Source organism: Durio zibethinus, chromosome 21, assembly GCF_047325235.1.
Source record: "Durio zibethinus cultivar Kanyao isolate XHJ-2024 chromosome 21, ASM4732523v1, whole genome shotgun sequence".
Taxonomy (NCBI): Eukaryota; Viridiplantae; Streptophyta; class Magnoliopsida; order Malvales; family Malvaceae; genus Durio; species Durio zibethinus.
The window spans coordinates 5,370,288-5,384,537 of NC_143182.1; the positions used below are offsets into that span (position 1 = coordinate 5,370,288).

At 32.6% G+C, this 14,250-nt stretch overlaps 3 protein-coding genes across 4 annotated transcripts; all 3 read right to left on the reverse strand.

Moving 5' to 3' along the window:
- Positions 1 to 1,625: 1,625 nt before the first annotated feature.
- LOC111305089 (ferritin-like catalase Nec2) lies at positions 1,626 to 2,979 on the reverse strand. The gene is made up of 3 exons (XM_022902286.2): positions 2,627 to 2,979; positions 2,319 to 2,544; positions 1,626 to 2,170 (listed from the first exon to the last, which is right to left on the reverse strand). The coding sequence occupies exons 1-3, from the start codon at positions 2,941 to 2,943 to the stop codon at positions 1,784 to 1,786; spliced, it is 930 nt and encodes a 309-aa protein (XP_022758021.1). The 5' UTR covers positions 2,944 to 2,979; the 3' UTR covers positions 1,626 to 1,783.
- Positions 2,980 to 4,738: 1,759 nt separating this feature from the next.
- Positions 4,739 to 6,200, reverse strand: LOC111305091 (ferritin-like catalase Nec2). The gene is made up of 3 exons (XM_022902287.2): positions 5,763 to 6,200; positions 5,424 to 5,649; positions 4,739 to 5,303 (listed from the first exon to the last, which is right to left on the reverse strand). Exons 1-3 carry the CDS (start codon positions 6,077 to 6,079, stop codon positions 4,932 to 4,934), a joined length of 915 nt encoding a protein of 304 aa, XP_022758022.2. The 5' UTR covers positions 6,080 to 6,200; the 3' UTR covers positions 4,739 to 4,931.
- A 3,358-nt stretch (positions 6,201 to 9,558) lies between these two features.
- Positions 9,559 to 12,467, reverse strand: LOC111305092 (bifunctional protein FolD 2-like). Of its 2 annotated transcripts, none has more exons than XR_002691937.2 (6): positions 12,183 to 12,467; positions 11,895 to 12,078; positions 11,565 to 11,722; positions 11,258 to 11,470; positions 10,472 to 10,802; positions 9,559 to 9,874 (listed from the first exon to the last, which is right to left on the reverse strand). XR_002691937.2 is itself a non-coding variant. In XM_022902288.2 (6 exons), the coding sequence occupies exons 1-5, from the start codon at positions 12,294 to 12,296 to the stop codon at positions 10,572 to 10,574; spliced, it is 900 nt and encodes a 299-aa protein (XP_022758023.1). In that variant the 5' UTR covers positions 12,297 to 12,457; the 3' UTR covers positions 9,559 to 9,874; positions 10,569 to 10,571. The 2 variants fall into 2 exon arrangements, 1 of the variants encoding a protein (XP_022758023.1); XM_022902288.2 differs by having other exon boundaries at positions 10,569 to 10,802; positions 12,183 to 12,457.
- Between the last annotated feature and the right edge of the window lie 1,783 nt (positions 12,468 to 14,250).

A 14,250-nucleotide genomic window follows, 5' to 3' on the forward strand; every position in this document is an offset into this window, starting at 1 on the left:
ATGTTTGTACCTAGGATTAGGGTAATCATCTGTCTTGTTTGATCTTGAACCAGCTTATAACTACCACTCGACTCAAATGGATAATATACAGCTCGCAAACTTGAATGTTTGAAATATAAATTATTTTTTATATTAAAGAGATCGTGTGTGATAGGAGAAAAAATTATAAATGTTGAATTTGAATTTTATATTTATTAAATGTAATTTTTAAAAATAATTATATAAATTAATTAAATAAAATTTTTAAAAATAAAATTTCAATCACATTTATACTAAAAAAAAGATACAAATTGAATATGTAAACAATGTTGTAGAAATTATCATAATTTAATATTTAAGATTATTAAATTATATTTTGCTCACTGAAATTAAAATTTTAATAATTTACTAATAAATCACATGATTTTGACTTGTGTTAATGGACTGCAAACCTGTATTTATATCTGAGTTTATATATATATATATATATATATATATAATCTCTTTATATAGATTTCTCTTTAACATCCTTTCAAGTGATAATATATTCATTTAAGAAGATAAGATCTCCAATGGAAGAAGGATATTTTTTCGTGTGAAAAACAAGTATTGTCCCCTCTAAGATCACCCTCGCTCCCCTCACCACATGCAGTGTCATTACTATACTGCCCACTTCCAAAAGAAATTTACGAGTACAATGAAAAAGAAGAAAGCGACTTCTAAACAACTTCAAAGGGGGGTACGCTATGAAATATCATCTTTTTTAGCGCAATATTGATGTCAAATCCAACACTATAAATATTGTGTTTAATCCTTGAAAAAGATTGTAAAATCATTTAATTTTAACAATTAATGATTGTTTAAGGTGTTAAAAATTGGATTATCAAGGGATCATGCTCTTAAGTTCATCGAATGAGGCATCCATTGGGATGATATTTGGGAGCTTTAGACTTTGATTGGTCTATCGTTGGGAACATATTTTCAAAGAAGAACAGCTTTCAAAGTCCAAAGTGTAAATGATGAGAATAAAAGTGAGGGTGAAATTGGAAATGAGTATAGTGTCCAAAGAAAATGCACTTAGAAAGTTGTAGGGAGTAAAAGCAAAGACAGACAGGGATGAAAGTAGATTCGATTACTATCGAAAATCGACACCGCAATCGGCCAAAGGAAAATGCTCTTTCTCTTGACAAAGTGACCATATATAGTACGCAATTTTCAAAGGCAAAATTTTGTGGATAAGGTTGTTGATCAGGTGGGACCAGATTAAGAAATTAATTAATGTTAATTATTCCCTCTTTTTTTTTTTTTTGGTCAGATGTTTGCATTTTGAGGGGCTGATAAAAAATATCTGCCCCATCTCTGATGTTTTGGTGTAACTGCATGCCACTAACAAACACAAGCCCTAGACCAAGAAATTTCAAATATGCCATCTCGAAAGTAGAGGCAAACTCAGGAAAGTCAATTTAGAAGTTACTCACTTTTCTCTCAGTCTCACCGTTTACTTTTTGGGCCACAAAATCATTGAAAAAAGGGTTGGTTTCTGCATTTTTTTGGGCTTAAGCTGCCCAAGTAATATTTGAGACATGGGTCTTTAATAAATCCACATAAAACAAAAGAACACTGCAAGCAAAAGGTAGATCATGTGGTTACTATCAAATGCGAATCATTAATAGTTACTAGCTAGTTTCCAATAACCAATACATTCAACCTAACATCTGCCAGATTATTCTAATAATTTAAAGCTTATCAAAGCGTATATGTATACTATAACATAGCTGAGAGGTTTTAAATAAATGAACGAGAGCTAATCTTTATGATGTTCAGAGAGGTAGGATCTTGCAATTTTCCCATTTGCACCCTCAGGAAAGAACCCACCAGGCTTATGCTCATCGCCATCTCCGTACACTACCCTTAGAATCTCTGGCGGAGTTCTTGCATAGGAGAGTGAATTGGTGTCAGCTGACAGGATGTTACTTGTAGTTCGGTTCTCAGCCCCAAGCTTCAAGGGTACTATTAGACCTTCATCTTTGATATCGCACTTGGCAAGCTGGTTTCTTAGCCCTGATATCACGTTTGTGAAGTCAGCCACTGTTATGTCATAAGTTACCACTTTTTCACAGGCTTTCCCATAGAGCAATGCTCGTAAAACTGCATCTTGTCCAGATTCCACCCCCAACAGTGACGCAACCAACTATAAGAGTAATTAAAAATAGTCTTAAATATCTGAAGTGTCAACAGAAAATTCAAGCAAATTATGAGAAATTTTATATATAAAGTTCACGATTTAAACAGTGGGTATGGATGAATAGGATAGAAAGGGACTGTTGTTTAGTCTTTACCCTTCTTGAAGTGTAGTTGGCGAGGTATGGGATAGTACCGACATAGCCTACGAGTCCCATATAAGGGATAGCATATGATGCTGTGAGAAAGTTGGCGGTGTCGGCATAAGGGTCGAATGGAGGATCCAGACAGTACCCTACTGCTTTGTCAAATAGTTTGGCAAAATTTTCAGAGCTGATATCTAACAGAGGCCTTGGTATTCCACCTACTGTTGTCACAATGGCCCTGCAAATATAGACAAAAATGTTTTATTCATTTCAACATGTTACTGCTAAGAGGAGATGTTTAGCTGCCTAATTAATTTTACCTGAGATGACCAATTTCCTGATAACCAAATTCCTCGATAATTTGACGAGTAACAGGATCAAGATTGGCCTTCCTGGCACCAATTGGAGGAGGTCCACCCTTAGCCAATTCTGGAGCAAAAGCGTCTAGACCTTTCCCAAGTGCATCATAAGTGAAATATTCTGCTTCTAGGAATTCCAAGTTTTGAGCAAATTGAATTCGATCCCTATCGTTGGCCTCGAAAGGTCCACAATCATGATGAGCAATAACTGCGACCGTGATGAGTTGCAATGAAAGTAGAAAGAGAATTCGAGCATAGGAGGTTGATGCACTAGCCATTTTCTAAGTAAATTGATCGTACTATCCAATTTTGTTACGTGCATGTATGAATGGACTAGTATATATATAAGTAGCTTTTACACAGTGTAAAATCCCCACACTTGGGATTCGTTTTACAAGAAAAATGTATGTGCATGCCATGTTGGGATATTAACTCTGAGTTTTTGCCAAGTTTCCCTAATGTTTTTGAAGACTGCAAGCAATAGCTATACTCGAAATAACTACTCTTATCAACTTATGGTTAGAAATGCCTTGCGTTTAGCAATTGGTTAAGCAAATTATCTTATAATGCGACCGCAAACTGCTAACTCCAATTTTTTCTTATTCATTTTTAGGTGGTAATTGCTAGACGCATGTTATTGTCAATTGACACAAGTTAGCGCAAGAGCTTACATGATGCGTATTTCAAACTAATTTAATAAATTTGTCGATGGAGTTGGTAGTAAGCAACAAATTACAGTAATTTAAAGTTACAATTAGTTCAATAATTGAAGAAGGCGAGAAGGAACATCAAACTTTGTATATCTATCAATCCTCATCACAGTCGTGCCCGATTCCACTTTGAAAGCTGCCTTAATTTCTATGAAAAGATTCTTAGAAAATAAGTAAGAAGGTTTATAATTTAAAATGGAGAGAAAGAAGTTGGTATATATAGTTACATGCAGTTAATTTTAAGCTGGGAAAAGTTTCATTATAAATAATGTGAATTTAAAGTTGAGTGCTAATTCAAATGATTCATTCACTTTTTTTAAAAGTTGAATTTTAGCAAAATTGAGATTCAATCTCTAAATCTAATTGCAAATTTCTCTTTCTAATTTTTCCCAAATCACGGCCTCTTTTATAAAAATAACAATAATAATAAGATGAATTTGTTGCATCTCACAACCTAAATATTTTAAAATATATCTTTGGAATTTACATAATTGAATCTCTTTTTACATTAAATAACTTACTATTAAAAATTAAGAACGATATATTGTGTGCCTCAAGTTTTTATAGACTTAAAATGATATATCTAGAGATTGTTCTAATCCATTATCTCTTAAATAATTTTTTTTTTTTATATAAAAAGGTCTAAGGCTTAAGGGAATTAAAGAAAAGAAATTTGCAAGTACTAAAAATTAAATATCAATCTTGTTGAATCCATCTTTCAAAATATATGGACGGATCATTCAAACTAAACCTCATATTCTTTTAAACATTTTACAATGATGACTATTAGTAATATTTAGCATCAATGCACCAACAACTAGTTTGATCATAAAGAAATACAGACTCTAATTAAGAAGAGGCTTCAAACTTTGGGTGGACTCTCATATTAATCACACATGGGGAATTAAAAGTGTATGACATTGTAAATTACGAGTCCTAAATTTGATCATAAGTCGAAATCTTAATTTTCAACTTACTTTATATATATATATATATATATATTGCTTAAATTTGAGAATTCAAGTTACACGTTCACAACCTACTTCTGCTATTATGTAAGTCAACATCTCAACTAACAGTCATTTACTTTCTTCTTAATTATGTTGTGTGTATCATTGAATGAATTATTAAAAATAGAAAGGTCTATTCATCAAACAAAAATAAAAACTTTGCATCATATAAGAAAGTTCAAATATTCTATGTTTACCCAACCAAGCAACCGAAGTCCAAACTAATAACAAAACTGAGTCTTTGACCCTTTGTTTTGTGTTTGCGGCAATTTTGATTTAAGATTTAAGATTTTACTTCCATATTTATAAACTGCTTGAAACTAATTACCTTCATTATTAAAATAACGCATATGTCTAAGAATTTTATAGTAATTTTTATTATAATATATATATAAATCCACTCGAGATTTTCACATCGTCTATAATTATATAATCTCAAATGCGTATTATTTTATAATTAAACCATCCTAATTATAAGTCTTTGATAATATTACTGATCAAGCAGTATTATTTTCTCCCAAGCTTTTCTATGATATATATATATATTCAGCGAAGGAATGTCATGGCAATTCGCCCAGATCCACCATTAGGAAGAAATCCACCAGGCCTACTCTCGTTGCCGCTTCCGTATAGTATCCTCAAAATTTCCGTTGGTGTCCGTGAATACGAAAGGGAATTAGCATCCGCCGATAGGATGTTACTGGTAGTTCGATTCTCTGCTCCCAGTTGCAATGGTACTATTAAACCTTCATCCTTTACCCCGCACATGGCAAGCCGGTTCCGAAGTTCTGAAATGTGGTTAGTGAAATTTGCTACGGTCAATCCATATGGTATGACTATCTCATTAGCCCTCTGGTACAGTAATGCTCGTATAACTGCGTCTTGTCCAGCCTCCACTCCCAACAAAGAAGCAACCAGCTACACCAACAAGTATACCATAAAAACAAAAATTAGGACATAAAATATAAAATTTCTCGACACAGAAATTAGTTAAGGTGACATTTTAGACAGATTCAACAGAGAAATTAAGGTTTTTACGGCTCGATTGTTGCTGCTGACAAGGTTAGGAATAGTGCCAACATAACCTACAAGTCCCACATAAGGGATAACGTACGATGCCAAGAGAAAGTTGAGAGAGTTGGCGTACGGATCGAATGGAGGAGATAATGTGGTATTCGTTGCTAGGTTAACTACTTCGGTGAAAGCCTGAACGGTTAAATTCAGTAGAGGTCTCGGAATTCCTCCTACGGTTCTTATGATGGACCTGCAAAATAATTGTTTAATGTCGTCATTGATTAATGCATGATTTGTTCCAATTAGTAGCAGTACTGTCATGCAAAAATATATAGCAAAGGTGGGATCTAGCCGCAAGGGAACCTGAGATGTCCAATTTCCTGATAACCAAATTCCTCGATAATTGAACGGATGGTTGGATCAAGATTGGCTATCCTTGCACCCACTGGAGGAGGACCGCCTTGGGCAAAAGAAGGTTCGAAATCATCCACCCCCTTACCAAGTGCACCAAACAGAAAAAATTCTGCTTCGAAGAATTCCAAGTTGAGGGCGAATTGAACTCGGTCTATATCGCTAGCCACAATCCCTCTGCACTGAGGAAGAGTAACCCCCATAACCGTAACGAATTCCAATGCAAGAAGAAGCAGCAGGAAGGCAGACAAGCAAGATCGATGAGCCATTTTGTTTGATTACTTAAAAAGCACCTGATTCATATATACCTGTTTTGAGAGATGGGTGCAGGAGGGAGCTTTTATAAAGAAAAATGGTGAAAATGTAATTAAGAGAGATTGAGAGAGTCAGATTCCAAAAATAATAACCTGTTAGATGTGTATGCAACATAAATGTAGGTTGAAATTAGGATTGCAAAGTGAATTAATGTTAGACTTAGATTTATGGTCTAAAACTTTCGTCAAAATCTTACAACTAGAAGCAAATAACTTAGCAAAGCTTGTTCTAGTTACATACTCCGACGTCCAAATGTTATTAAAAAAAAAAAAAGTGAACAAGAAATCATGTTAAATGTAACAACAGAGCAATCTAATTATTATTTTAAGCTGTAACATAAAATGATTGAATGAAAGTTTCATTAGTCTTCTCAAAATCTTGTCCAAGGCTCTATTTGATAGGAAGTCTGAAAAAGCTTAATATGTACTATTTTAAAAAACATTAAAACTTAAAAATATTTGTATATTTTTAAATATATTTTATAATTAAATTTAAATAAAATAGTTTTATTAATTAAATAATATTTGGAGCAAGAGTGGACTGAATGCTAGGTGTATTGTATTAACTATTCTAATTCAAAAATTTTCAATTCAAGTTAAGATAAAATTGAATTGCCAATTCAAGTTGAAATGAAGGAATCAAAGCACAAACAGATTAAATTTATCACTTTTAACCATTCCTAATAGAGGTAAGCCTTATCAAGTGGGGGATTCTAAAATTAGGATTATGAATTACCTATATATGGTGGATTCTGAAATTTTTGCACAACGAACATGTCCATAATTAATTTTATGAGATTACAGACCACCTTGAAGGGTTGGTCCATGATTGATTTTATGAGATCACGGACCACCTTTAAGGATTGGTTCATTGCGGTCCATGATAAATTTGAAATCCTAAAACTTTTTAGATAAAATATAAATAAATAGTAATTTTTTGATATCATAAATTAAAAATTATAAATACATAGTCCAAATTTATAAATCCACATTAAAATTCGTATTAAAATTACTTATTAAATTAACAAAAAAATTCACATTTACCATCAATAAGTTAAAAAAATCTTCAAATTTGAACATTATAGTACACATTCTTATTCACCTATGATAAAGCAGAATAAATGAACAAATAAAATAGTAAGATATAAAAAATAATAAAAACTAAATTCTAGACTAAAACAAAATATTTGTGTACAAATGGTATTACATTTTTTCCTATCGTTTCTAGAATCTGCATACTTTTAACCAGTCCAAATAGCAATCCAACAATTCAATCCATCGATCTAAAACGATTGAGTAAGCATTTAAGACCCTAAACCATCCTAATGGATTAAAACCATTTTAAAAGTTATCCACATCCAAAAGTTCAAGCGGTGACGTTGGACCATTACTCACCCTTTCTTAATTACTAGTTGAAAATTCAAACTCACCAGTCACCATTTAGCTAAGCCACTCTCATACGCTATCATCAAATCAAAATCACCATCAGAGAAAATGGTAATATTGACATAATTTTTCATCGATATTCTATGGTTATTCTTCATTGTGGCTTGATAAGACAAACCGAAATAATTAAGTTTTGTGAACCAATATAAATCTTCACAGAAGCGGCGCAATTTGAAGAAGAAAAAATAAGGCAACCTCAAATGCTGAAATAAACAGCTGAAAATGTGGTAGAAGAAATCTGCGCCGATTTTGAAAACTTGGCTTGCGCGATGAAAGCAACACCCAATGCCTTGTAATATGGTTTGCTGAGAAGAAGATTTTTCAGCCTATGTAAAGCCTTGCGCTGCAAAGATTTGGATCATCCAGAAAATCTAAAATGATGTAGCAAGAAAGCTTGAAAACAAAAAAAAAATTAGAGAGGGAGTAAGCAGAAAATAAGGTACTGTTTCATGGGGGGGTTTTTATTAATTGGTTTTTACTTTGGGTAGTAAAAAAGATAAAATGCATGATTTCGCTCTTACAAATTATGCTATACATTTTAATTATTTTTACCTATTTCAACTAATCAATTCTTGCATTGTTTTTAACCATTTACTTTTGTTTTCTGTATAGCAAAAATTTTCAAAAACAAAAAAAAAAAAAAGGCAAATAACAAAAAATAACTAATAAAATTGTAAAAGTATACCAAGAAAAAGGTACGTGCGTTCGTCCATATCTAACTTAATGGCTCTACCTTTTCCCATAAATTTTTTGTACCTCCTTTGACAAGAAAACTTTAAAATTTTGGCATGCTACGAATAACCATAAGGCTAAAAGTAAGATTTAAGCCCTTGTCAGTAAAAATGAGTAATTGATCGAATTAATTAATTTGATTTTAAAAAATTAATAATCGATTTAATTAATTTTTATTTAATAAATAATTAAATTGATTGAATATTATTAAATAATTTATTATAATTGAATTGATCAAAATCGATTTGATTAGATCGATTCGATTAAATAATGAATTTTTTATTTTTTTTATTATGAATAATTATTTAATCATAAATTTAATTCAGTAAAACTTAAACTCAAATATCATTCAAACTAAATGATTAAAAATTTTAATAATTTTAACAATACTTCACAAGAAAAAAAATAAAAATATTTATCTCAATTTTTTTACTTTTACTTATTAAAAAATCAATTAATTCAATCAATTCGATTATCAATTTTAAAAATAAAAAACCTAATTAATTAATTTAATTGATTTAAAAAAATGATTATAATTAAAATCAAATAAATCGAATCAATTCAATCAAATTTACTCTGTTTCAATCGATTTAATCGGTTCAGATCGGCTTTTGCTCACCTCTACCTGCCAGAGCCCATTCAATGTCGTTTACTCCTTCAGGATCAGCCCGAGAAAGAATAAATTGATTGAGCCTAGAACTGTTCATGGGCCGGGTAAGCCAAGCCCAAGCAATTTGTTAAATCTCTTACCCAGGCCCATACGATAAAAAGCTCAATTTTTTTTAAAAAAATAAAATATTATTAAAATATAAATATTTGTAGCTATATTTTTTATTAATAATTTAATATCCGGGCCTGATCTGACTCGTCCACCAGGCCTGTAGACATGTCTAATTTAGCCCCTCGCGAAGCTAATTTTGCAACCAAATGTATGGTGGTGGCCTGCACCAGCCAACAATTGGGGGCATTGCTTAGCTAGAAGAGGCATTTTCTTACTACAAAATAGTACTAAAACATACGAAATCTCTGCAGCATGGCGATATCAGACTAAAACTCCAGCTAATAAAACAAATACCAGAGAACAAAAAAGCCAAAAAAAAAAAAAGAAAAGAAAAAAAGAAGACGACTCCAGACCAGAGAAACAGAGCCCAGCTTCAAAGAACCTCCAAAACAAAGACGGCCCTAGAGTTTAGACGGGACCAAATAACGAGTAGATATAAATAATGTGCAAAATGCCTGACTACTGCTCAATCAAATAATATAATCCCAAAGCTGCTATATTATTTATTGTTCAAATCACTAGTACCATATAATCTGCATGTGTTTCTTTACATGCATTTTTTATCTATATATACATATATATATATATATGTGTATATAATACATATATATATATATATATGTCTTATTGCCATCTAATAATGCATCAAAGCTCTTAGCTAATTAAATCCTCTGCTCCAAGTTGCAATGGTACTATGAAACCTTCATCTTTCTTACTGCGCCTGCCAGGTAGGTTCGCCAATTGTATGAGACGATTGGTGAGATTTGCAACCGTGGATTGTTAAGGCGACCCTGACAGATAGGCAAAACTCCTATGTGAAACAGGTGAAACAGGGAATGCACAGTGCAAAACTCGCTAGCAATATTTCATTCCAGTTATGAAAGAAAGCATCCTAGAAATTATGGTCAATATTTGAAACTACCATTTAGCCTAGGTAGACCATGTGCTCAATCAAGCATTTTAGCCATTCTCTTTCTCTTATCAGACAGAACAAGGATTCTCAATTGTCATTAGGGAATAGTCCAATAGTGTAGACTGGTAGGGTGGAGTCCGATGATGCCCTGCCTCTATTTCCTTTCCTTCCTTTTTACTCATTCTTTCCAGGCATAGGCTACAGGCTACTAGATTTCAACAACTTTATAGAAAGAAACTACTTCAAGCAGAAAGTTGAGAGGGATGTTATTTTGGTGGAGCGAATGAACTAGTCAAATGAAATGGTTAGAATTTACAGAAAGAAATCGTAACCATGTTTAAAAAAGCAACAGATAAATCCCAAAGTCTTAAAGCAGCTCTGTAAAGTACCTGAAATTGCATTTCAACTTGTTTTCAGAATTTGGCAATAGAAAATAAATATACTAAACTTTTGAGTATGGGAGGGAGCAACGTACTTGAAAAAAAAGTATTTTTTGTTCCATTTGAAGTTAGAGATCCAACTGAGTGGTAAGCAACTTTTATTATTAAGTAAACAATGATGAAATGAGAGACCTCTCACTGCTCAATCACACGCTTCGCACCGTCTATGGTATTCCTGAGCAGCATTGCAACCGTCATTGGGCCAACACCACCAGGAACAGGAGTTATCCATCCAGCAACCTTACATGCTTCCTGGAAATCCACATCTCCCACTAACCTGTATCCTGCCTTCTTAGTTGGGTCATCAACAGCATTTGTTCCAACATCAATAACTGCAGCCCCAGGTTTGATCCAACTGCCTTTGATCTGGAAGTTAAATAGAAGAATTTAAAAATGAACAAACCATACCATTTCAGAACAACCAAAGTAACATCATTCTGCAAACATAAATGATGAAGCCCACGCAGAGGAATTGAGGATCAATTCTTTGATCCGCAGCAAACCAAACAACAATTAAGGTTCCCTTTTATTTTTCCCTTTTTTTCCTAGATAAATACATTCAAAGTTTCAAACAAGGTAATATTAAGGATATTTGAGGTTGTGTAGTGCTTCAAGTAAAGTGTTTTCTTGTATTTCATAATCATGTCATAATCCAACAGGACCCAGCCAACACTATTACTCAGCAAAATTAAGCTATAACTAAACCTGGGTGCTAAAATCTAATGGGAGAAGCAAATACAAGGATAAATAATTGAATATGCTAGGCTAGAACAGAATAATTTAAATGGTTTGTGCAGCTAAAAAGCAAAATATATAGTTACCATCATAGCTTGTCCTGCTGCAGCGATAATAATGTCAGCTTCACGAACTAGCCTTTCAGGATCTGGAGTACGTGAATGAACAATGCTAACAGTAGCATCTGCCTTAAGCAGCAGCAAAGAAACAGGCAATCCAACTATGTTACTTCGACCCACAACAACAGCCTGTTTTCCCCTTATGCTTATACCACTTCTCGATAGCAGTTCAAGGCAACCCTGCAGAAAAAGAGGGTAAACTATTAAAAAAATATTCTTCGCAAAAGAACTAGAAAAATCATTATTACAATATTTGACAGCATGGTAAAATTGCCTTGGGAGTACAAGGATGGAAAAGGGGTTCTCGGCCTTTCATTGCAAGTTTGCCAATATTCAAAGGATGAAAACCATCTACATCTTTCTCAAGACTGATTTCACTCAGAACTTTCTCTTCATTTATGTGCTTTGGTAAGGGGAGCTGAACCAATATACCTATTAACGCAACAAAAAATACAACATTAAAAACAAAGCAATTGATCTACAAAAAGCTAAGATTTTTACATTTCCCACCAATCAAAAATGCATTTTTTTTCCTTCAGGAAACTTAAAAGTAATCTCAAGGTTTTATATCTTCATTGATATAAAGCTAGAAACATTAACCAACCATGTACATCAGGATTTGAATTTAACTCGTGAACTTTGCTGATCAACTCGGATTCCGGTACGTCCTCAGGGAGGTCCACATCAAAAGACTTAATCCCAACTTCAGCACAGGCTTTTCTCTTCATTCCCACATAGCTTTGAGAATCTTTCCTATTCCCAACAATTAACACAGCTAGCCCTGGCACCTGGATAGAGTAACATCAACTTTCCCAATCTACCCATAATAAATTAAATGAAATTATTGACCCTTTGCCAAATCAAATTCAAAAACACTAGTTTATACCCTTACCTTGCCGTATTTCTGGGAGAGCTGGCGCACCTCGGCGGCAATTTCAGATCTGATTGTCTGAGCGATGGCTTTGCCGTCGATGATGGTGGCTTTGTGATCAGATGGAGACGCCATTTGGGTGGATAGATTGCGGTGGAGAAGAGCGGTCTAAGATTGGCAACAACGATTCATTGAATTTCAACAGCCCATAGCGTTAAGGTGAGGCAGCTGCTGACGTTTGGCACCGCTCTCTTTCATTTTTCCTTTTTTTTTTTTTACATGACTTTTTTAGAATGAGAAAAATTTTATAAAATTTACATATTAATTCTATAAATTTACATCTTTAAAATAAAGTGAAAAAAATATGGATCTTTTGATGAAAGAAAAATAAGATAAGTCACCTAGAAAAAGAAAAAGAGAATTATAATGAGAAAAAATTTAAAATAAAAATTACGTTTTTTAAAATATTTATAATTTATAATAATTATGTTTAAAACTTATTAAATATAATTTTTATTGATTATATTTAAAAAAAAAAAAAAATCAATTCAGTAAGCCCTTAACTTCGACATATCGTTCAAGCTCCAAATATTGAAACTATATATGAAAAAAATGGTTTTCTTAAGACAATAATACTCTGCTTAAGCTTGATTATAAGTTATGAACTCTATAATTGCAGCAAGTTCATTTCTCTTCGATCTTCACTTCTTTTATTTTTTTTTAACGAGAAGAAAAAGGAATTTGCAAAAGTATTTTAGGACATCAACAATATATAAATCACTTCATTTCCTCATCAAACAGGTCATAATTAACAATATATAGTTTTGTCTTTCTTTATTTCTACAATATTTGATACTTTTGCTCCATCAACCAATATAGTTACAATATATATTTTCCTGAAACACCTCAACCCAAAGCCTGGCTAGGTGTGGCTCCAGGAACCCAAGAACATTATGGTTCTAATGGGGTCTTCAGTAGAGTAGCTCCCGTTTCGTCTCCCGATTTCTTTCGAAATCAGAACCCTATGCCCCCTTTGAACCCCATTTCTAACCATGGCGTCCGTGGCCGCCTGGCACACTTGCTTCAATATTTTCCTTATCGTTCCCTCTGATTCAACTATCAGAGAATCATCATTGGAGAGGCTTTGAGGCTTCATCTATGCTTTAATGCTTTTGTGATTTTAGGCTGTGATATTGGAACTATAGATTGAACAAATGTGGGAATATATAGAAAACTTAAAGGGAAGAGATGCCATGGCTTGTGAGTGGTAGGACCATTTTCCTTTCAAGATAGGATAGATTTCTCGTGCTTGTGGATGACAGATCAACTCAACATGACGATTTGGTGTCCCAAATCGTATGAACTGTTGTCTTTTAATCCAGTTTATGTACTAGTATTTCTTTATTATATTGAGGGTTTGTGACCATATTTTCATTCAGATATTGGTTATATTGGTATCATAATAAAGGAATACATAAAAAATTTTTTTTTTTCTAAAACTATCTCGTGTATACGATCATATTCTTTTCTTGAATAAAATTTTATATGCATGTCAATTATAAATAAATAGGAGCAAATAATCATATAAATATATAATTATTGTTTATAATTATATAAAAAAGGTGACTTTCAAAGACAAACAAATAAAAAATGAACATATTTTCTATAATTTTGTTAGAAAAAAAATACAAATTTTCTTCTACCGATTCCATCCTGAAATGCAACATTTTTTACTCTTAGCCGCGTGTTAAGATTCCCCCAAAAATTCGAATTTGCTTTTTTGAGTGCCCAGACCCAAATATTCCGATGTTGTAAAAGTCACAAAGCTTCGTGGACAGCGGGTAGTAATCACATCAAATAGAAAAAAAAAAAAAAAAAAAAAAAAGACAAACTATACTATTCAAATAGAAAAAAAAGCATAAATTATACTATTGATCGTTGAGTTTTGATAAACTTTTTATTTTGATCATCTTAGTCATCAGTATTTTTTTGAAATTTTTTATTTTAATCATCCAACCAATAATGAATAATTAAATAATGATATAATTTATTAATATATGATAATCTAAAAAATATAACACAATTATAT